At 43.6% G+C, this 22,513-nt stretch overlaps 1 protein-coding gene across 2 annotated transcripts in view; it reads left to right on the top strand.

Annotated features, from left to right (window-relative positions):
• The window catches only part of XKR9 (XK related 9), a 527,558-nt gene that overhangs the window by 212,049 nt on the left and 292,996 nt on the right, over window positions 1-22,513 (top strand). For both annotated transcript variants that reach the window (XM_086965865.1, XM_086965864.1), the window contains exon 2: window positions 12,575-13,548. In XM_086965865.1, coding sequence (XP_086821991.1) covers window positions 13,277-13,548 — 272 coding nt within the window. In that variant the 5' untranslated portion in view covers window positions 12,575-13,276. The remainder of the gene's footprint in view (window positions 1-12,574; window positions 13,549-22,513) is intronic.

Raw genomic sequence — 22,513 nt, forward strand, 5'->3', positions numbered from 1 at the left:
TTTTCAATTCAATATATAATTGATGCCATGAGCACTTGTAAATAATCTAACAGAGTCTCCATGTTTCCTTTCTGATAATGTTGTATGCATATCTTCTCTAATTGCCTTTAAATAAGACCACCTAGATGATAATAGCCAGAGGTTGGAGGGACATCAGCTGATTCGTAACTACTACCCTAATAGGTTGCCGTTTTATAATCTACCAGTCAGCAATCGATACGGCCCATTAGAAGAAGTAGATTGACTAATGACTACAGAAACCTTGTGTTGTGCCAAGAGCATTAAGGACAGACAAGAAGAGAATGTGATGGAAAACTCGGGGAACCAACAGGGGTCATCCATGATTGCTGAGTAATCGGAACTGGATACACCTGTTGGGACCGCGTCTGGGGAGGGGGAAAGGGCAATTTTCACCTCCTTATTCCCATTAACCAAACGCACGACTCCCGTTATAGAAGTCTTAAATCCTATTAACCCTCACATAACATCTGAAACTGCTCCTAGTCTGCCTGTAGAAACATCAAGGTGACATGGGGACCTTAAGATCCTATCATGGAACCTGGCTGCTATTAAGTCTAATTATCTTCCCCTGAATGGGGTGGGTTAGTTGATAAGTTTGATGTCTGCCTGTTTCAGGAGACATGGGCAAGAGAGGATTGTGGAAGGGTGGGTTTTGCTACCTACAACATACCTGCCAGTACAGGGGGGAGGGGAAGGCCATCCGGGGAACTTTCTATATGGGTAGCTTCCCATGTGGGTTGTCACCCCACTACCCTGAATACCCACACACAAGATACCCAATCAGTACTGCTCACTTTTCCATCCAAACTGAAACTAGCAATTATTAATATCTATTCCCGCCCTGTATCACTCGCTCAGGAATCAAAAACCTTGGAGGAACTAAATCTCTTTATCCCGAGGGTGCCACCTAATCTGGGTTTGATAGAGGGTGGCGATTTAAATTGTCACTTTGAACCTTCTCTAGGCTCACACAACACTGTTATCGGTGAGGAGGATCTACAGTGGGGTATACCAGACCCCCAAACATACCCAGTAAAATCCTGGTCACCTCTGGCTTTACAAATTAATGCTATTGCCTTAACACACTCCCTGAGGGCCTGCAATGGTCGTACTCCATCGTATAAGCCTAGCAGGCCGACATTTAATAGAACGGGTCAGGTGTCCCAAATAGATTATATTATGGTTGAGTGTAGTTCCTGGCATCGGGTGAAGGACTTCGAGGTCATCCCACGGATGCATAGTGACCATAATGCTTTGTCACTAACCTTTGGGGTCCCAGACTCAGGTATATCCCCTACCAGTGAAATTCAGACTGGTGACAAGTTAATTATCACCAACGATAGGAGAAGGATAAAATGGGGTGCAATAAAACAGTCCCCGGAGAAATTGCTAGAGCTTTATGGAATGGTCATCCCGATATTGCATAAAATAAGTATGATTAAGGTTGATGAGACTAACCCAGCCTATTTACATTTGGTTTCAACACTCCATAATCAGTTCATAGCTAATTTAGCTGATATTTTAAACCCTATTAGTCCTCCAAGGAAAGTTAAAAATTCACCACATTCGTGGTATAATGATGAATGCCGTAAGGCTAAGACAGCATTGTTGCAGGCCATCAAAGGGGAAGAAAAGCTACTGATATAAAACAGACGGGCCCACTATAAAGAAGTTATCGCGAGCGCAAAACTGACCTGGGAAGAAAATAAATGACTAAATTTTAAATCCTCCCTACTGACTCGGGACGTGAAAGCATTCTGGCTAATAATAAGAACTGGATGTAAGGAGGGTACTCTTGCTAGTGAACCTAATTTGCCTGCCGAGGTGTGGACGGAGAATGTTTCAGGGCTGTATGCAATTGACCCAGAACACGTCCCCAATTAGACTCTAGGGGTATGCTTTTTCCAGAATCCGCATGCGCAGAAGTCCATCTGGTGCCACCGAGTAGTCAGGCAAATGTTGTTCACGAAGAAATAACGCTACAAGAGGTTACCTCAGCAATAGAAAGATTACCAGCCGGAAAAGCACCTGGGTTAGACAACCTCCCCGGGGACATGTTCCGGGATGAACCATCAATTTGGGGACCCTATTTTGTAGTACTATTTAATGCTATTATGAATGGCATGCCCATCCCTGATACCTGGGCCGGGGCCGAGATTGTTCCAAACTTCAAAAAGGTTTCTCCGTTATTCCCAGCAAACTAGAAACCGATCAGTTTGATCGATGTTACACAAAAATTGTTTGCTAGGGTAATACTGGACCGAATCCAGGGCTGGTTGGAAGAAAATGATATTATCAGCCCATATCAGGCAGGATTCAGGAAAAACACTTCCACACTCGATTAAGTGTTTAGATTCCAACTTATCACATGGAAGACAGTATCAATGGAGGGTGGCAGCCTCTATTTGATATTTGTGGACCTGAAAACTGCCTTTGATCTCGTTCCTAGACCCAAATTGTGTTTTTTTTTAGAGATATGGGGATCCCTTCCTATCTACTTGACATCTTGATTAAGTTGCATCCTGACACCTATGCTAAAGTCAGATGTGGAAGGGGAGGAGAATTCACCAGTAGACTCTCAGTCGGCAGAGGTGTAAGGCAGGGTTGTGTGCTCGCACCGACCCTGTTTTGCCTCTTTGTCAATACACTGATCCCGTTCCTGGCCGAGGTAGCAAACAACGATGCCCCAAAGTTAGCAAACACCAAGGTGGCAGCATTGATGTTTGCTGACGATACCCTCCTCTTACCAAAGACACCAATGGGTATCCAGAGGCTGCTGGATAGTTTTGCCACATTCTGTAATACTAGGGGTTCGGCGATCAACACCACCAAAACCAAATTTATGATCGTCAACCCTCCCAAGACAACTCGCCCCAACCCACAATTGAATGGCACCTGTCTGGAAAGGGTGACTGTATTTGAATATCTTGGTGTCACCCTTTCAGAAGATATGCAGTGGGTGCCCCAAATAGCTAAAGCCAAGCTTAAGCTTTCTCAGATTGCCGGGAGTATAGCCAAACTAGCCAGGGAATCTTCTTTTAAACCTATTGGTCCCGCGCTTGAAATGTACAGGGCTCAAGCGCGTGCTGCAACTTTGTATGGGGCAGAATTATGGGGGTATTCCTCGCCTGCCACCTTGGTTGCAGTCAAGAATAGATTTTTAAGACAAATAATAGGTCTCCCGGCAAGCACCCCGTTAATCCCTTTTCGATTAGACATGGGTATTTTGCCGATTGAGGGTGAGATTGTCCTAAAACCGCTGACGTTTTGGCGAAGACTTTGGGCAACTCCCGAATTAGTATCATACCAGGCAGATACAAAAGAGCTTTTATCTTACCCAGACTTGTTGAAAAGGGTCCCTTGGTTTGCCCATGTAAAGCATGAGTGTGAAAGGCTTGGTCAACCCGCTTTGTGGATCACTCCGGGTGATACTTGCCCTTTATTCCCCCGAACTCTACTGCCCAAGATTTTCCGTACTCTAAAGCTTGAAGCGTTGCAAGCAAATATCAAACTTGGCTCCCTTACAACACAGTTTCTTGCAGTGAAGGACAACTATGAGCTAGAAACATTCATGGATGATATCCTTCCCCAGGGTGCTAGAAAACTGTACGTACAGTTTAGACATAATACTCTACCTGTATGAGCGGACACTAACAAATGGGCTATTTTTCTGTCCTGGTTATCAAAAAGCAAGGTGCTATTGGCTTGTACAGCTCTGTCGGAATCTGGGCTTTGATCTTTGTAGGGAGGCTTTTCGGGTCTTAAAATACGACACATCTAAACCAATTGTGTTTACTGTTTCAAGATATTTAAACACAATGTGGCGTAGGAGGTGGGCTTTTATTCAGAAGGGTAAAAATTCAAAAAATGTGTATCAGCAATATATTTATAAATGTGATTATCACGTGTTCAGTCTGTTTTAGATACTGGTTTTAGTATTATATTATCTTGTATATAGAATTGTAAATAGTATTAATTTTTCTCTTCTGTCTTTTTAAACTATTTATTGCACAATTGCTGCTATTTTATTTAGTTGCTTGCCGATTGTACCACATTTATTGAGATAATCTTTTTTCACAGTGCTAAATTATTGCCTCCCCTCCCTCTCCCCTAGTCGTTTGGTAAAATCATTGTACCTGATGTAAATTAGAAATTGTACTACTTATGGAGTGTCCTTTTTAATCATGGTATCCAGAACTCAATAATGTATGTTATTCTGTGTCTGTGTTTACTTTTTATGGTCCTAGTGACTGAAATAAAAGTTTTTGAATCAATATTATACATATTTTATTAGATTGTCATGCTTTATTAGAAATTCAAAATTCGTTTTTATGTCCGATTTTTTTAAAGTATGATATTAAAAACAGGATGCAAGCAGTAAACCTTTTAGTGGAAATGATTAACCTAGAAATAGCTTGTGCCATGGGAAAATATATAAAAAAAAGTTAAAGAACCCCTTAAATGCATTGATAATTCAGATGATCAGGTGTTATATGTACGAGGAGAGTGAGACACAAAAGAGTAGAAGCTACGTGGAGAGAAACACACTACCTTGAGGACATTAAAATGAATTAGTGAGTTTTAGAAATTGTTTTAAAATTGTATATATCTATGTTATAGAAAGGATTGGTAATAATTAGTATACTTTGATGGTTGTAAAAGACCAAATAAAGTTTCTATTGAACTGAACTAGTCCCATCCTGTCTTCTTAGAATTTTGTCGTTATTGACAGTGTCGAAGGCGGGTGAGAGGTCGAGCAGGACAAGTAGACAGGTTTCAGTACGGTCGAGAGCGAGTAGGGCATTGTCGACTATATGAAGAATAGCTGTTTCTGTGCTATTCCCGGGTCTGAAACCCGATTGGCAGTCGTTCAGTAGTTTGAAATCTGTGATGTGTTGGTTCAATTGTTTCTGAACACAATTGGCTAGCATGGGAATGTTCGTTATAGGTCGGAAGTTATTAGGGCCGGAGGGGTTTTCTGTCAGTTTTTTTAGGATGAGGTGAATTTACCAATTTTTGGGCAGTACGGGATATGGCCTTGTGATAACAAAGCATTGATGATTTTGGTCCCGAAAGGGGAGATGAAATGGTATTTGTGGGGTAGGCAGTTTGAGGGGAATGAGTCATTGAAGTGGTTGTTGGGCTTGATAGTAGCTAAGGTTTTAGTAGTATCACTGAGATCATAAATGTTTGAAGGTAGACCAATGAGAATTATTTTTAGGCAAAGGTTGATCAAGTTGTTTAGGATTTTCCACTTATGTGTACTTTAGGGTAGCTGAGTAGTTGATTGCTGCCATCCTGAGCTCGTGTTGGAGGGAGTTGGTTTTTGCTGTGTTGAATGAGTAAAATTCTTCACTACTTAGCTGCGATCACGAAGTCAAGAGTGCGGTTTTGGCCATTTGTTTGATTGTTGTTCTAGCATTTTGAAGAGTTTCTCCGGTCTGTTTTTGGCATTGTTTAGTTCAGATCTGGAGAAGTCTTTTTTTGACTGTAGAATACTTTTGTTATAGGAGTTTCTGGATTTTCTTAGTAGTTTGAGTTGGAGGGAAGAGGGATGTTGTCTCCATTTCCGCTCAGTTAGTCTTAATTTTCGTCTCTCTTCATTCAGGGCTCTGTTGAAACATGGGTTTTTGTCTTTGTCCGGGATTTTTTTGAGTTTTGGTGGGGCTACTTGGTCAAATAATTTGGTCATCGTGGAATTGTAGTGAGCAGTGAGGTCATTGACGTCTGACATGTTATTGGGAGGAGGGATTACTTTCTCACAGTGGGAAGCTAGATTGTTCTAGTTGAGGTTTTTCATGTCTCTTATCCAGTGGCTGGGCTTGAATTGCTACCAGTGAGTTTTCTTTTTAGCAGAGGGAACTTGGAAGGTAATATTGTGATGGGCTGACCAATCACAAGAGGTGATCGAGATAGATTCAAACATTTTTTCATTACAGATGATCCAGTTAAGTGTAGCACCTTTGGAGTGGGTGGGCTTTGAGATGGCTTTGATCAGGGAATGGTCTGCTAGGAAGATTTTGATAGCATTGACCCTGCTTGTCTAGGGAGTCTTCCCAATGGAGATTGAAGTCGCCAAGGAATATGTCATTGGATCGAGGGGTCGAGTTAGTTGTAATGATTTCCATAAGTTGGACTGTGAATACAGTTTTCTTACCTGGGGGATTGTAGAGAATATGTAGTTTGTAGGGGTGGTTATCTGAGGATTTTAAGGAGATCCCGAGGTATTCACATGAATCCAGGGGTTCGGAGCCTCTGCCCTTTTTGTGAGAACTGTCTAGTCTTCTGATGTTATAGTATGTGGGGACTAGAAGGTCTATGCGTTGAGATGATGATTCCGTGAGCCAAGTTTCCGTTAGGATGGTTACGTCCATTTTCAGGTTCAGAATGATGTCGACGATGACAGAGGCGTGTTTTAAAGCTGAGAGGCAGTTTAATAGGAAGTAGGAGATCTGGTTTGAGGCATTCTCTAATGAGGGGTCGTTATTGTCAGAGGTTGGGGTTATTCTTTGCAGGTTATTAGGGTTTATCATTATGTGATTCATTTGAGATGTTCTGTTTGGGTTGATGGGCACTGGATGAATAGATAATTCTTCTTTATTGGTGAGGGCACAAGTGGTTGCTTTGTAGAGTAGTAGTAAGGTTTGGATTTCTGAGTCTGTTAAGTAGTTGGGGTGTTTGCATGTACAGAATTGTTGGTTAGTCAGAGGCAGTGCGATAGTGCTTATCTCATTATTGGCTGCAGCTAGAGAGTTCTGAAAGTGGTTGATTTTAGAGAGAGAATTTTCTGCGAGTTGCAAGATGTTTATAATTTCTAAAATAACATTTTGCAGGTTCCGGAGTGTGAGGTTAGTGTGGGTTCGGAGTGTGTCTAGTTCATATTGGTAAGAGGGGGAAGGCAGGAGCGGCACGCAAAGATGTTTGGGGATAGTATTGCTGGAGGGTTCGATGAGTGTGATAGCAGTGTGGGAGATTTAGGTGGTTGGGAGTGTGGTAGTCAAATATTAGTGGATTATGCACGGGTTGGAGGCTTTTTTACAATTCACTACGGTGGCCTTGTCATGGTTAATTTTGCTGGAGGTCATGGAAGGGTTGAGGTGGGGGGAGAGGGTTAGGGATACAGGGTGGTGGCGAAGTGTGGAAATGATGAGGGTCAAAGATTGGGTATTAGGGGAGGAGCGTTGTTGTTGCTTCTTGCGGTGGTTCTAGGTAAGGGTGTCTGTGATATGGGTTCTAACGGAGGTGAGTTGTTGCTTCTTTCGAGGGTTCTAGGTAAGGGTGTCAGTCACTGAGATTCCGGAGAGATAGAGATAAAGGGTATGGTTTGGTCTAGGTGGATAATAGGTGGAGTGTTGGTTTGAGTTTTTATTGTGGAAAAGTATGTGTCGAATAGTTCTAGGTCCTTATTGGCTGCTTGAATAAGAACAGTGCCATTTTTGTAGGATGTTATGTTCAGGGTGGCTCTAAGGTTTTGTGAGGTTGCCGTTGTAATCCTGGCTCCGTAGGGAATATTTTTCTTTCTATGGATGATTAGTAGCTTGGAAAAAAAAGTTCGCCATTTGGCCATTTTTCTTGTGAAAAATATAAGGTCATTGATTATTACACCTTTATTTGCGTTGAAGCAGGGGTCAAGGAACAGAGTTTCGGGGGGTTTCTGAGGAGGTTGTGTGTGAAGGTTTTGAAAGCATTGTTAGATAGATTAAGGGGTATAGAATAGAATAGGCGTTGTTTCCTGCAGGTTTCATAGATGGTCCAGCCATTATGTGTTTTTCCTTGTTCTGGGTGGAAGGACCGGTTCGCACTCCTTTAGAGGAAGAGCTAGGTATAAGTATTTCAAAGGGAGAAGTATAGGAACAAAGCAGGCCAGTGTGGGAGAAAATTTATTTTAGAGGGAATTAGATAAGAAAAATAAGGCTGCACAGAATAGCTAGATGGTCTAAATATGGCAGAGACATTACAAGATGGCTGCCATTTTGTAGGTTGCAGCTGAGGATGTATTTTAGGCTTTTATAGGCACAGAGAACTAGTCCTCTGTTTCTTTTTACTGTTGCAGGCTCTGGCTCTTGAACTATTAAGCAGAAGGAAAATGGCCCAGGCTGATATAAGATGGCTTACTGTTCGTAGGCGATCCTCAGGTGGTTATTCAAACTTTTTTGTTTTTGCTTAAATGTTCTTTATAGGCTCCAACCATTTATTTTTGTTTTTATTAGTTTGTTCAAGGGAGGGTGAGAAATGTTCTCCGGGATCACCCCTTACCGCAATCCCTTGGTCTTAGACTAAAGTCCCTTGTGGATGCAGCAGCGCCAGTCTGGGGATGGAATGGCGCGCTCCCGCAGTAGGGCTTCTGAGAAGGGTGGTAAACTGCAAGTGTTTTGCGACTGCAATTGCAGTTGCAAAACATTCTTACATAGGAGTTGGAGTCGCTATTTGGGAGGGGCGCCCTTGGCATGCCCCTTCCTAATAGGGAGTCGCTAACCCTATTTTGCAAATCGCTAATTGATTAGCGACTCGCAAAATAGGGTTAGTACATTGACCTGACATTTTTTACGGTCGTAAAGGGGTTGAAATCCCCTTTGCGACAGTAAAATTTGGTCGTACATCTGACCCGAAGTGCTTTAAATAAATGATTTTTCTATAACCAAGTTTAATGGTACTAACTTTACCTAATTTGAAAAGCTAGAAAATCCTCTAGTTTTGCCGTTATTCAAACTCACGCCCTGCAGATTACCACATATTTTAACTTAAAGCTTTTAACTCACTATGCCACCTTGCTAGGCTCAGTAAGTAATGTGTCTACTGTCTAGCATAGTTGCTTGCAGGCAGAATACAGGGACAAGCAGGGTGTCTAAACTAATCCACAGGACTAATATGCCAGCTATTGGTCTAGTCAGTAGCAAATTATACCTTCCCACCCCAGAAATTGATTTAAATATTAGTATCACCTAAATGTAACAAAGTAGGTGGAGGTGGGCACTGCACAGATTTTGGTTGCATAGTTATGTGATAAACTGCTAACTCATTCATACTGTATTGTATCTCATGCCTGCTGCCATCATTTTTCAGCTTTTCCTTTTCTCTTTAATAGCCTTCAGTCTCACCAAAGAAAATGAAAAATGTATATAAAATATGCAGGATTATTTTCAAAGATGTATGGTGTAATATGTTAGTGGGTTAGAACTCTTGGGGCCAGATGTAGGTAATCCCAATTTACCTATTCTTAAATACAGAATTTTACCGATTCGGTATTTAAGAATAGGTAAATGGGATGTGGATACATTTTCGGTAAAAATTACCGAATCAGTAAGATTCGGTATTTACCGAATCGGTAAATACCGATTCGGTAAAATAGGGGAAGCATCCAAGCGTGCCAGGGTGTCACTTTGACACCCTGTTGCACCCCTGAATCGTGCTTGTGTGCAGATGTGGCACACATACATGCCCTAAGGGCATGTATGTCTGCCACATGGCACAGTTGAAAATGCACAGATTTGCATTTTCAAAGGTATTCCTTATTTACCACCAACTTACAGTTGGTGGTAAATAACGAATTCTAAAATGGGAAAAGCACTGATTTTCGTGCTCCCTACATTGCAAATTCGGTAATTTACTGATTCAGTATTTTAAGGAATCAGTCATTTACCGATTCCTTAAATACCAAATCGGTCGGTAACGGCCGAAATTACAGAATTTCGGCCGTTAGCGACCGGTATTGGGCATTTGGGATGTAGGTGGCCTAAATTGCAAATTCGTTAAATTAACGATTCAGTATTTTATGGAATCGGTAAATTACTGATTTCTTAAAATACCGAATCGGTAAATTACCGAATTTACAATGTAGGGAGCACTCAAATTAGTGCTTTTCCCATTTTAGGATTCGTTATTTACCACCAACTTTGGTTTGAAGTATTTTCAAAGGTGTCATGTGGCAGACATACATGCCCTTAGGGCATGTATGTGTGCCACATCTGCACCCATACCCAATTGAGGGGTGCAACAGGGTGTCAAAGTGACACCCTGCCACCCTTCAATGTTTTCCCCCATTTACCGAATTGGTATTTACTGATTCGGTAATTGCCATTCATTCCTATGGGCCTCCAGGCCCATAGGAATGTACGGCAATTACTGAATCGGTAAATACCGATTCGGTAATTACCGAATCTTATAAATTCGGTAACTTTTTACGAAAAATTACCTACATCCCCTTTACCTATTCTTAAATACCGAATCAGTAAAATTCGGTATTTAAGAATAGGTAAATTGAGATTACCTACATCTGGCCCTATATCCTTTTGATAAATAATGAGAGGATGTTGGTTGTTGGCTACCTCCTGAATTTCGATTCAGGGGTGGAGGGGAGGAGGTGGGTGGGGAGAATTCAGTGTTTAGTTCTCCTATTTTCCATCTTTGTTGTGTTATTCTGGACAAATATCATCATCACTCTGTGTCTCATTTGTCTCTTCTGACAAAATGGAGTGTCCCTACCCAGGAGAAGTGAACTTATTCAGCACTATATAAATAAGCGAGTATATATGTGAGGATGAACATTGGTAGTATTCATGTTCTCTTTCTCTTCATCTACTTTTTTGTACGTACATCAGCATACATTACGATTAAACAGACTTGTTATTGCCATAAATTCTATTTTCTCTCCCAGAATAGCCTGTAAAAACAAATCTTTGCATAGAACTATCAACCCGAAACCGATCCAAAGATACTTGTTTCCGTTTAAGGCAGGACCTGGATTGGCAGTTTGGGCTGGACTGTTCCCACAGGGAGTAGGGCCAAGACTGATTTGCATATGGCTAGGTCCAAACTGCGGTGGTGTGGTGAGTAAAAAAAATATTGATTTAGGTCCAGATCTCTGTACTGGGGTTTAGTGTTTAACATTGTTCAGAATTCCATCCATTAATTGTTCTTTTTGCATTTGACACCCCAAGTGGGACAGGAATGCCCAGACATGGGTCCAGTGCTCGCCATGCAATTGGTTTCAAGCTATCCTGGATGATGAGGGGTAATACTCCGAAACCAGTCCTAGGATGATTGTTTCTGGTCCAGGGAGGACCTAGCTTGACAGTTCGGGCTGGACTGTTCCCATGGGGAGCAGGGTCAAGACTGATTTGCATATGGCCAGGTCCAAACTGGGGTGGCGCGGTGAGTAACAAAATAATGGATTTAGGCCCAGATCTCTGTACCGGAGTTCAGTGTTTGACATTCTTCAACATTCCGTCCATCAATTGTTCTTTTTGCATTTGTCACCCCAAGTGGGACGGGGTGCCCAGATGTGGGACCCATGCTTGCCATTCAACTGGTTTCAAGCTTTCCTGGATGATGAAGGGTGATTCTTCCAAACCAGTTCTAGGATGCTCGTTTCCAGTCCAGGGAGGACTTGGCTTGAAAGTTTGGGCTGGACTGTTCCCGTGGAGAGCAGGGTCAAGGCTGATTTGCATATGGCTAGGTTGCAACTGGGGTGGCGTGGTGTGTAAAAAATGATGGATTAGTGTTTGACATTGGTCAGCATTCAGTCCATCAAATGTTCTTTTTGCATTTGTTACCCCAAGTGGGACGGGGTGCCCAGATGTGGGACCCATGCTCGCCATTCAACTGGTTTCAAGCTTTCCTTGATGATGAGGGGTGATTCTTCCAAACCAGTTCTAGGATGCTCGTTTCCGGTCCAGGGAGAACTTGGCTTGAAAGTTTTGGGCTGGACAGTTCCCATGGAGAGCAGGGTCAAGGATGATTTGCATATGGCTAGGTTGAAACTGGGGTGGCATGGTGTGTAAAAAATGATGGATTAGTGTTTGACATTGTTCAGCATTCAGTCCATCAATTGGTATTTTTGCATTTGTCATCCCAAGTGGGAATGGGGATGCCCAGACTTGGGTCCCGTGCTCCCCATGCCACTGGAATTGAGCTGTTCTGGCTGGTGAGAGGGGATACTCCAAAACCGTTCCTAGGAGGCTTGTTTCTGGTCCAGGGAGGATCTGGCTTGGTAGTTCGGGCTGGACTGTTCCCGTGGGGAGCAGGATCAAGATTGATTTGCATATGGCTAGGGTGAAACGGGAGTGAAGTGGTGACCAAAAAAACGATGGATTTTGGCACAGATCTCTGTACCTGGGGTGAGTGTTTGACATTGTTCCGCATTCCTTTCATCAATTGTACTTTCTGCTGATGCTGAATGTTTGTGGCATGACGGGATAGCACCAGATATACCTTTGAAATTTCTTTGCAAAGATTCGTTTTTACAGGCTATTTTGGGAGAGAAGATACTACTTATGGCAATAATACATCTGTTTAAGTGTAATGTACGTTGAAGTATGTACAAAAAAGTTAATTCATTTTGCGGATCTGAATGGCGAGGAGTTGGAATAATTAAAAGGTGTTGCAGTTTCACAGACTACCCACAGTAACTCATTTAACTTCTTAAAATAATGTCAAGCTTTTCTTTACAACAGGAATTATATCCAGATGTCCATGTTCTCAATTCCACCATTTCTGTATGTGAATACATTTAATGTTCGTAAAATAGTAATTGTGAAATGTTCATTATTTTCAGGTATTTTTATGAAGGATGAAAGCTTACCATTGCACGATCCTGAAAATAATATCATCGTCCGCATAAAAAGAATGCATAGAAACACACGTGCGTGCCTTTTACATGTTTAAAACTCCACTGACCAGAGAACCAAAGAACCGGGCAAACAAAACTGAAGTAAAAGTGAAGAAAAAAAGAGCATCTGTAACGTTTAAAATTTGGAGATCCTTCTGCTTGATTTGTGTGGTAGGTTTAATTTCCAATAATATTGCCTCAAAGAACTTCCAAGAAGGACATCATGGAAATATGAATTTTTTTTCCAACACAAAAACACCTCTGCAGCTTCCAGTATTATTTCGCAGGATTCCGATGGAATGGAAGGACACCAGCCTATCACAGCTATGGTCACGCATTTTCTTAGGAGGCACTACAGCTGAGTTTTACACCTGTAAGAAAGAGGTTATTTACGTTCGGTGCATAGCCTCATGATTCAACTGAAACAATTTTCAGCTTGGGTTGGATGTGTATCGTTCTGTTCAGTTTCCTGTGTCTATGTCACGTGCATTACATTTCAGCATTTCTTTTTTATCTCTGGAAAATTCTTACCTAAATCAAGAAATGATAAGCGGAAAACCAAGCTCCATTTCAATATAAGCTTATTATTTCCGTTGTGCTTTGCACCCCATAGGGTGCTCACAGAAGTCTGAACTTCCTTAGTTAAGAATGAAATTTACCAAGTGTAATTTGTTAATGACGTTGTTTGGAATTCTTTCGTATGTGATTGACATCGGGATCGATATCTCTGTGGCTGTCAAGCATTACACTAATGGACATTTTATTGCGGCATCATTGACACTCATTTTTATACTGCTCGCAATGATTATTGTGCAGATTTTCAGCTATTCTTGGTTCAAAGCGGACCTTCAGAATGACCACCAAGAACAGCAGAGCTGGGTTGTTCTAGCTCATCTCTTTCAGTTTGGAATCTTCATAAGGTAAGTGGACAACGGGGACATGTGGTCAGTGAGCTTTGAGTACAAGGAGGGAGAGTACAGCCTGTGGCAAACTGAGGTAGACCCTGCTGTCCACTGTTGTACAATATGCTCTGGGGGTTATGGTGACTGCGATCGTTACTGCTAAGTAGGGTGGAAGACCATGCCCAGCTGGCTTGGCCATTCGCTCAAGGTTCTTGAGACTAGAGGAGAGGCTGCAAGTTGTGGCTGTAGGCCACACCCTTCACTTCTTGCTATCTTACAACTTTTTTTAATGTGTTTAACCATATCTATTGATCTGTTGCTTGACATCATAACTGTATATATTTCTATTCAAAGACATTTCAGATGTTTGCACTGGTGCTGCAGCCTTACAACATCTACATTTAGATGCAGGCACCATCGCTATTCTACTGCATTTATAGTCTATGAAAATGTATATTGCTTGCAAGTGCAACTACATTAGCTTTACTTGTGAACTTGTTTAGTGTTTGTATGCCATGATGTGGTCAGCGGTTCAGGAGCCATATAGCTGCTCTGCGAATGCATCTGCTGCAGCTATTCTACTGTATAGAAATCATTTGTCAAGAAGTGTAGATTTTTTGTCAAAATTCTTTTTATTCAGCATCAAAAGCAGATACAACCACCAGAATGCAGTAGGATGCACACGAGCCAGGGCAAAACAGATAGCGAGTTATAGTCCAGGTTCAAATGTCTCTGAGCCCTCAACACCCGCCTTGCAACCAAACAAGAAGATGTCTTTTGAAACAAATAACTCCTTAAAATAACCCCTGAAACAGGAGGAAAAAAAGAAAATAACTACAGAAGAAGAACCCCATCCCTCCCTCCTCCCCATCCCTGGTGGTGGTGGAGCTGTACAAAAGCATAGCGAAAATCATGAGCGTAGTGAAAAAGTGAGATTGCATAGACAGGGCAACCGCTTCTAGGAAGCGGGAGAGTACATCATCAAATCTTCGGTGAGGTGATTAGAATTGGAAAAGATGCATAGCCCGGAAAGAGGCAGGACACACTGCCGAGGGTAACCCCTGGGACAAGTAGGCAACCAGGGGGCGCCATTTGTATTCAAAATTCTTGTACCCGACCCATTATATCTGTGAGGCGTTCCATAGAGCGGATTCTCCACAGGCGGGCATGCCATATTGATATCGCCGGCGCACAGCAATCGCAAGCTTTGCTGCCCTCAGACAAACCCACATAATGGCCTTGTCAGCTGTCATTTGGTGCTCCAGAGCAGGGTCCCTAAGGCACAGAAGTGCCCCCTTTATGGTTGTCGGGATGGGATACTCCAACAGGTCTTGGATATGAGAAAGGATTTCTTCCCAAAATGGATGGATCCCCGGGCAGTCTCACCAGATGTGACAAAATCCCCCTGTAACCCACACCCCCGCCAGCAGAGATCTGAGGTATCAGGGAAGATCCCTTTGAGTTTAGTGGGGTAAATGTACCAGTCCAGGAGGGTCTTATAGTGTGCTTCCCTCAAGGCAACTGAGTGGTTGTGCTTAGGGATGTCTTCCCAGATGTGTTTCCATTCCTCTTCGGAAATCTCACTTCCCAGTACTTATTCCCAGAAGGACATATACCGCGCCTGGGGGGCGTGTAGTGTGTCTAATAGCATAGCATAGAGCAAGGAAATTATCCCCTTCATGGATCCCGCTTTGAGTGCTAGTTTTTCCATAGCTGTGAGTTCCCTGGTAGGGGCCTCACTCATGTGTGGGAGAGTGACCCAATATTCACTAATTGCACCTCGGTATACTGTCATCATCCCAAAGCAGTTAATTGGTCAGACCACAGTATGCTTGAATTTATCCTTAAGGGTCTAAAGAAACCAAATAAACCGCCTACCATACCGACCATCAAACGAAGGCCCTGGCATAAAATTACTTTAAAAACAGTGGAAGAAGTCTGGAATGAGCCCGTAATTTTGGACTCTGATAACATTGGGTTAGCCTTGTCTAAATTTGATGCCACCTTATCTGACATGTTGAACCATCTGGCCCCTTTAAAGACAATTAAACAACCATCTGTGGCCAAGAGAGAGGTGTGGTACACTGAATCCTTAAAATTAGAAAAACAAGGATGTAGGAAGTTGGAAAAACTCTGGAGGAAAACTCATACCAGTGAAAATAAGATCAACTATCAAAAAGCTATGTCTGCTTATTATAAAAACATTAAGCAGGCAAGAAAGAGCAGTATTAATGCACAGTTAGAGGAAGCTGGCAATTCCCCCAGAGAGTTGTACAAAATCCTTGATACTTTCACTAAACCTACTGTATGTGAAAGTCCAGACGAATTTTCACAAATCCTGTGTAATAACACCTCTCAATTTTTTGAGGACAAAATAGAGGCAATTTATAAAAAAATTATTATTGCCCAACACCCTAGTGATCTGGAGCAATCCAGTATGAATCACCCTGATACATCTAGAGGTGTTCTACTTTCCTTCCCTGAGATTAGTTATAGTGACACCCAAACACTAATAAACAATATGAAAACAGGATCCCCTCTTGATTTGATACCAGCTAAGTTAACTGTTACCTTGAATAATATTCTTTGTCCCACAATTCAAAAGATTTTAAATCTCTCCTTTAAAGAAGGACAGCTCCCTCGGCAGTGGAAGGAGGCAGTTGTGAACCCAATACGGAAGAACACGGCCCTGCCATGGACAGAACTCTCCAACCTCCGCCCCATCTCTCTCTTACCTTTTTTAAGTAAATTGGCCGAGAAGCATGCAAACATCCATGTTTCCAGGTTCATAGAGGCGACAGGGGGCCTGGACCCATCACAATCTGGGTTCAGGCCCAACTACAGCACAGAATCGGCACTCCTCTCCGTGACTGATAACATCAAGATGTCACAGGATAGAGGAGGATCAATGATTCTGGTGCTGTTAGACCTGTCGGCAGCCTTTGATACTGTGTCTCATGAGATTCTTCTCGGCCGATTACAGAGAGTGGGTATTGGAGGATTGGCACTGTCCTGGTTGGAGAGTTTTCTCTCAGGCCGCTCACAATCTGTCAGCATGGGACCCTATCGTTCCACCTCGAGGGTTCTCACTAAGGGGGTGCCACAGGGCTCATGCCTAAGCCCCACATTATTTAATGTGTATGTGGCCCCCCTTGCAGAGATTGTGAGAAAGTTTGGGTTCACACCAGTGTCATATGCTGATGACACCCAGCTGCTTTTTCCTTTCAACTCCCTTACGCCCGATGTGAAGAACAATTTTGCCGAGGGCATGAGAGCAGTTTCCAACTGGATGGCTACCAACTGCCTCCAGTGTAACGTCGGCCCCGTCCCATGCCCAAAGCCAACTGTTAAGAACTTGGGGGTGAAACTGGATCAGAACTTGAGCTTAAAGGAGCATGCTAACTATGTCACAGGAGCCTGTTTTAGAACAATTGGCCAGTTAAGGCGAATTTTCCCTATGCTGCCTGATAATCACAGGAAGACCCTTGTACAGGCCCTGGTGATAAGTCGCCTCGACTACTGCAACGGCCTCCTCATATCAGCCAATGAGGAAGCGTTAAATCGTTTGCAGGTGGTCCAAAATACGGCGGCCAGACTAATTCTAAAAGCTCCCGCAAGGACCCCGTCAAAACCCCTGTTAAGACACCTTCATTGGCTGCCCATACGACAACGTGTCACGTTTAAAATCTGCTGTTTAGTGCACAAATGCCTTTATGGGCAAGGCCCTAGATATTTGGCACAAAATTTTCAGATATACAAACCTGAACGTCTATTGCGGTCCAGCAACCAATGTCTACTGGAAATCCCCACTATAAAAAAAGCCAGACAAGGTGGACGTGCCCTATCATTCATAGGCCCAACCGTGTGGAACAAACTTCCATCTGACCTAAGACACAACGACAACCATCTATATTTTAGGAAGGCCTTAAAAACTTTGTTGTTTCAGGTAGCATAACCTTCCTGTGGTTTCCACAGAGTCAACATATTCCAGAACCTTTTGCGAGCAAAGCGCGGAGATACCTCTTAGGTCGATTCTGGCGCGATATAAGCAATTAAAATAAATAAAATAAATAAAAATAAGCTGGACGTAGTGGTAGTGCTCACTGTGGGCAACCTAAATTCTTTTTTACAACTCTCAAACGTCAAAATGCTAAAGTTATGGAACAAGTCTGCTAATTTTAAGCAACCCCTTGCCCCCCAACAGTCAAAGGGCCCCTCGCTCATCACTGGTGTGAAGTCTGGGTTGAAGTGGATTGGAGCGTACGGGGAAGGAAAAGAGGTCCCTCCCTCTTTGTGATTTGGTCCCAAATAATAAGTGTGGTATGTGTGGGTGTGCTGAGGTATGCGTTCTGGTCTGGCTGACTAATGCTTCCACATGACATCCCAAATTGTGCCTCCTACAATTGCCCTGTCCATATGAAGCCAATGCTTGTCAGACTCTATGGTGTACCATTCCATCATTACCCTCAGTTGTGTTGCCTGATTATATAGGTGAAAATCCAGAAGGGACACCCTCATCTTTCTTTGGGCTCCACACGAAATGTAAGGGTAGATGTGCCCTCCTCCCCTGCCAAATGAATTTGACGACAGATGAGCGTAGGTTATGTTATGTTATGTTAATAACTTTTATTAGGCGCACAGCTGCCCCAGCAAAGGGGCGTCCTGGCACCTGATCAAATGCCACAACACAACAGATCGATGCTGGAAAGAGAGGGGATCAGTCAGCAGTAACGAACAGATGAGTTTTTATGGCGCGTCTGAAGAGAGTCAGGCTGTTCAGGGCACGAATATGGACAGGAAGAGAGTTCCACAATCCTGCAGCCAGAACTCGAAAGGAACGACCTCCCATCCTACTCAATCTGAACCTGGTCTTAATCGCCAGATGAAGAGATTCCGACCTGAGAGACCGCGTGGGAACATAGGGGGAAACAAGACCCGCAAGGGCTGGAGGAGAGGAGAGTTTCAGGATCTTAAATGTTAGACAGAGGGCCTTGAATTTAATTCTCTGTCTGACCGGCAGCCAGTGGAGAGAGGTCAAGACTGCAGAGACCGAGCAACGCCTCGGAAGGCCAACAATGGCCCGTGCCGCGGCATTCTGCACCCTCTGCAGCCTAGTAGCCTCCGCCTGATTTACTCCAAGCAGCAGTGCACTCCCATAGTCCAGCCGAGAAAGGATGGAGGCTTGGACCACCAGTTGCCGAGTAGGGGGGTCGAAGAGGTAGAAGATCTCGGTCAAGTGTAATCGGGAGTGCTTGGAATGAATACAAGAGTTTTGGCAGGACTGTCATTTTGAGTGTGTTTCATCCGTCTCAACCAAGAGATATAGAGGGGCTTCCATCGCTTAAAATCTTGCTTAAGCTGCGATTCCAGAGGAGGGTAATTTGCCTTGTAAAGATCCTCAATTTTATGTGACTCTAACGCCCAAGTATAGAAGGGAGTGTTTGGACCAGTGGTAAGGCGTTAGAGTCTTGTTGCTTCCGCGTCAGAGAGGGTAAGATTTAGTATGGAGGATTTAGATAAATTTACTGTGAAGCCAGAGACCATCTAAAAATTCCGCAAGTCCTCCTGCACCGCTCAAAGCAAAGTGGCCGGCTCCAAGAGAGTGAGCAGGATATCTTCCTCAAAGAGGGATGCTTTATGGTCCGTGCCTCCAAAGCATATACCACGGATGCCCTCGTTGGCTCGAAATCGTAAGGCAAGGGGTTCGATACTGAGCGGAAATAAAAGGGGTGAAAGAGGGCAACTCTTCCACGTAACCCTGCTGAGAGGAAAAGGGAGGGATTTGTAGCCGTTGACCAAAACTCGTGACTGTGGAGATAGTAGTTGGCCCTGACCATGTCTATAAACCGCTCCCCAAAGCCAAACTTCTGCATAGTTTAAAAAAGAAATGACCAATCCACTCTGACAAATGCCTTTTTGGCATCAAGGCCCACTAGGATTGCAGGGTATTTAAATTTGGACACTTTCTCAATAAGATGTACAGTTCACTGGATGTTATTGTGGGCTTGTCTGCCTTTTAAAAACCTGATTGAGCTGGGTGGATTAGCTTGGGCATTACGTTTTTGAGCCTCGCAGCTAGAATCGCAGAGTAAAGTTTTGCATCAAGTTTAAGAAGGGCTAAGACGCACAGACCTGTGGGTTCTTCCCAGGCTTCGGGATGACGGAGATCACCGCCTCGGCCATGGAGGTCGAAACTCTAGCATCCGTTTCTATATTGTTGAAGAGCGTGGTGAGATGTGGGGTAAACTTGGATGCATAGCATTTATACAACTGTGCTGTCAGGCTGTCCAATCCAGGGGCTTTAAGTAATTTAAGCTTAGCAACGGCCCGCCCAACCTACTCTGATGTAATGGGAGCCTCCAACAACTCCGCAGTCACCGGGGAGAGGGGAGGAAGGTCTGCTGAGTTGAGGTATTGCTGTTGAAGAGTGGTATCGTGGGGAGTGTTCCGGTAAAGTTCCCCATAGAATGGGCCAAAAATATTCGCTTTAATGTCGTCTGCATGTGAAAGGAGACCCGTCCCATCCTTGATACCCCCAATAAACTTGCATTCCCTTTTCTCCCTTAACTGACGCACTAAATGGGATCCCACTTTGTCAACCTGGAAATATGCTGTCTGACGTAATTTAAGCAATGTGTATTCAACCCTATTTTTGTAGATGGCCCACAATTTACCCCTTATCGCGGTGAGTTGTCTCTGTAACACGTTGGTAGGTGCTGCCTTGTGTGATTTTTCCATGGCCTCTAATTCTTCTTCTAAACCCAGGCGCTCCTTCGCCCGTTGTTTATTCAGGACCGCATTAAGCTGGATGCATTTCCCCCTTCAGATCGCTTTGAACGCGATCCAGTTGTTCTGTTGAGTAGTGTCCTCTGGAGTATTGAGTGTAAAGAATTCAGCGATCGCAGACCTCAACTAATCTCAGAGGAGATTATCCCGGATAACCGAGGTTGGGAAGTACCACCTAGATGTGCCTGGCTTATTTCCTCCCCAAGCTAGGCTGATAGACACGAGGCTATGATCTGATATTGAAATCGACAGGATCGGAGCAGCTTGAAGGGACCCTATAAGGGTCTGGCTAAGGAAAATATAGTCGACCCCAGAGTAGGATTGGTGGATGGGAAAAATACGTATAATCTTTGGTGGTAGGATGTAATGTACGCCAAGCATCGCAGAGGCCCAATGTGAGCAATTTCTGTTTAACTCCTTTGGGGAAGCAAGTAAGGGACACCCTGTGGGAGCGTGAACTATCTAAAGTGTCCTGCTATGCCAGACTAAAGTCCCCTAAAGGAATCACAGGGCCCACCGCAAAGCTGCCTATTAAGTCAATGGTATTAGAGAGGAACGTCATCTGCCCAGAATTGGGTGTTGGGGGTGTAAGGGTTCTTAGCCTAAGACCCCTTTTTTCCCCAGGAGCGAAGAGTGTGTCCTTTCCTTTCCTAGAGATATCGCTACCCTGTGCTCGAGATAACACACAAAAGGGAGCCAATATGTCCAAAAAAGGAGGGACCAAGAAGAACCAACCAAGAAGTCCCAAAGCAGCCGACAGGGAGAGGACGAGTCCAGCAGGAATGAGGGGGAGCTATGTGAGAAAAAACAAAATGATATCAGACAGTGATATACACAGTTCAAACAGACACTAAACTCCCACAATAGTTATTGTGCAGTCTTCCACTTACCTGTGTGCAGAACTGGAAAAATGTGATGGTCTTCTTTAAAATTATATAGACTCAATTCAATAGAGAAAAGAACTAGAGTCCATAGGCTGGCGTAATAGAATGAGCTTGCAGAATTTCCAAAAGAAAATACCATAAATGTCCTTGAGACACAAATCCCAGCGTTCCTACGCTTTCACAATGGACATATAAAAATTAGGAATAGCTGGCAATCTCCAGACATGCGGAAATAAATAATGTCCCACGCGCGGTTGCGCGATTCTAAAATACAAAGTTCCAAGTCCTATCCAGGGCTGAAGACAGAGGAGTGAAAAGAAAAAAGAGCTCTCAACTCGAAGCTCGAAACAAAACAACGCTGACTTGCGTTACAAAAAATTGGATGCAGACTTGAATGCAGGGTAAACAATACAGGTAAGGGGGAAGAGCCCGGTAAAAGAAAAACTGCGATATAAGCAGCAGGAAGTGCTGTAATGGCTGTGAAGGGAACAAGCTTCCACGGCAGCGTTGTAGTCAGCAGGAGAGATTAAGACAGCTGGGGGGTGGGAGGGAGAGAGAATACGAACAGCACCAGCGCGTCTTGGAAAAGATTAGCAGAGACAGGCAATAGCGTGACCTCGCGATAATGAGGAACATCAATCAGGAATCCAATGTCGAGGCTCGAAGAAATCCAAAAAACGGAAGCAAAAACGGGGATCCAACAAACAGGAGAGCTGGGCCAAGATCCAAACGAAGAAAGCCAAGCACAGGAGAATGATATCAGCTGGCTTATATCTTCACCATCACCATCATCTGACCATTCCTAGGCATCATGGGAGAGTGCACAATGCCCTTCTACCTCTAAGCCTTCTGGGATATGTAGTTCATTAGTGGTACATGCCGCTCGACTCCTACATTGGGTGCATAGAGGGAGATAGAAGTGCAAAGAGTCCTCCTTAGCCTCCCCTTCACCATTATTACTCTTCCCTCCCAGTCGTTCTTTACAGCTTCCTTTTGAAATTGATCTGGCTCTCGAAAGAGCAGTGCCACGCCTTTGTGGTTAGAGTTGGGCAAGGACTTATATTAAAGGGTAGGCTTTGTGGCGAAGCCGCATGTCTTCAGACTTTTTCAGATGTGTCTCTTGTAATGCCACAATCTCGGTCATTAAGGTATTTCCAGATCTTTTGGGGTTTTTGGGGCGAGTTCAGACCCTTAACGTTCCAGGACGCCAGGGAGACCATTGGATAGGATCCTCACTCCTTCCCTGGCACTTGCCCCCCTAGGGTAGTCTTCCTCAAGGCTGCATAAGGTAGCAAAATCTGCAAACACACGAT

Source organism: Lissotriton vulgaris, chromosome 4_1 (genome assembly GCF_964263255.1).
Source record: "Lissotriton vulgaris chromosome 4_1, aLisVul1.2, whole genome shotgun sequence".
In the NCBI taxonomy this organism is placed as follows: Eukaryota; Metazoa; Chordata; class Amphibia; order Caudata; family Salamandridae; genus Lissotriton; species Lissotriton vulgaris.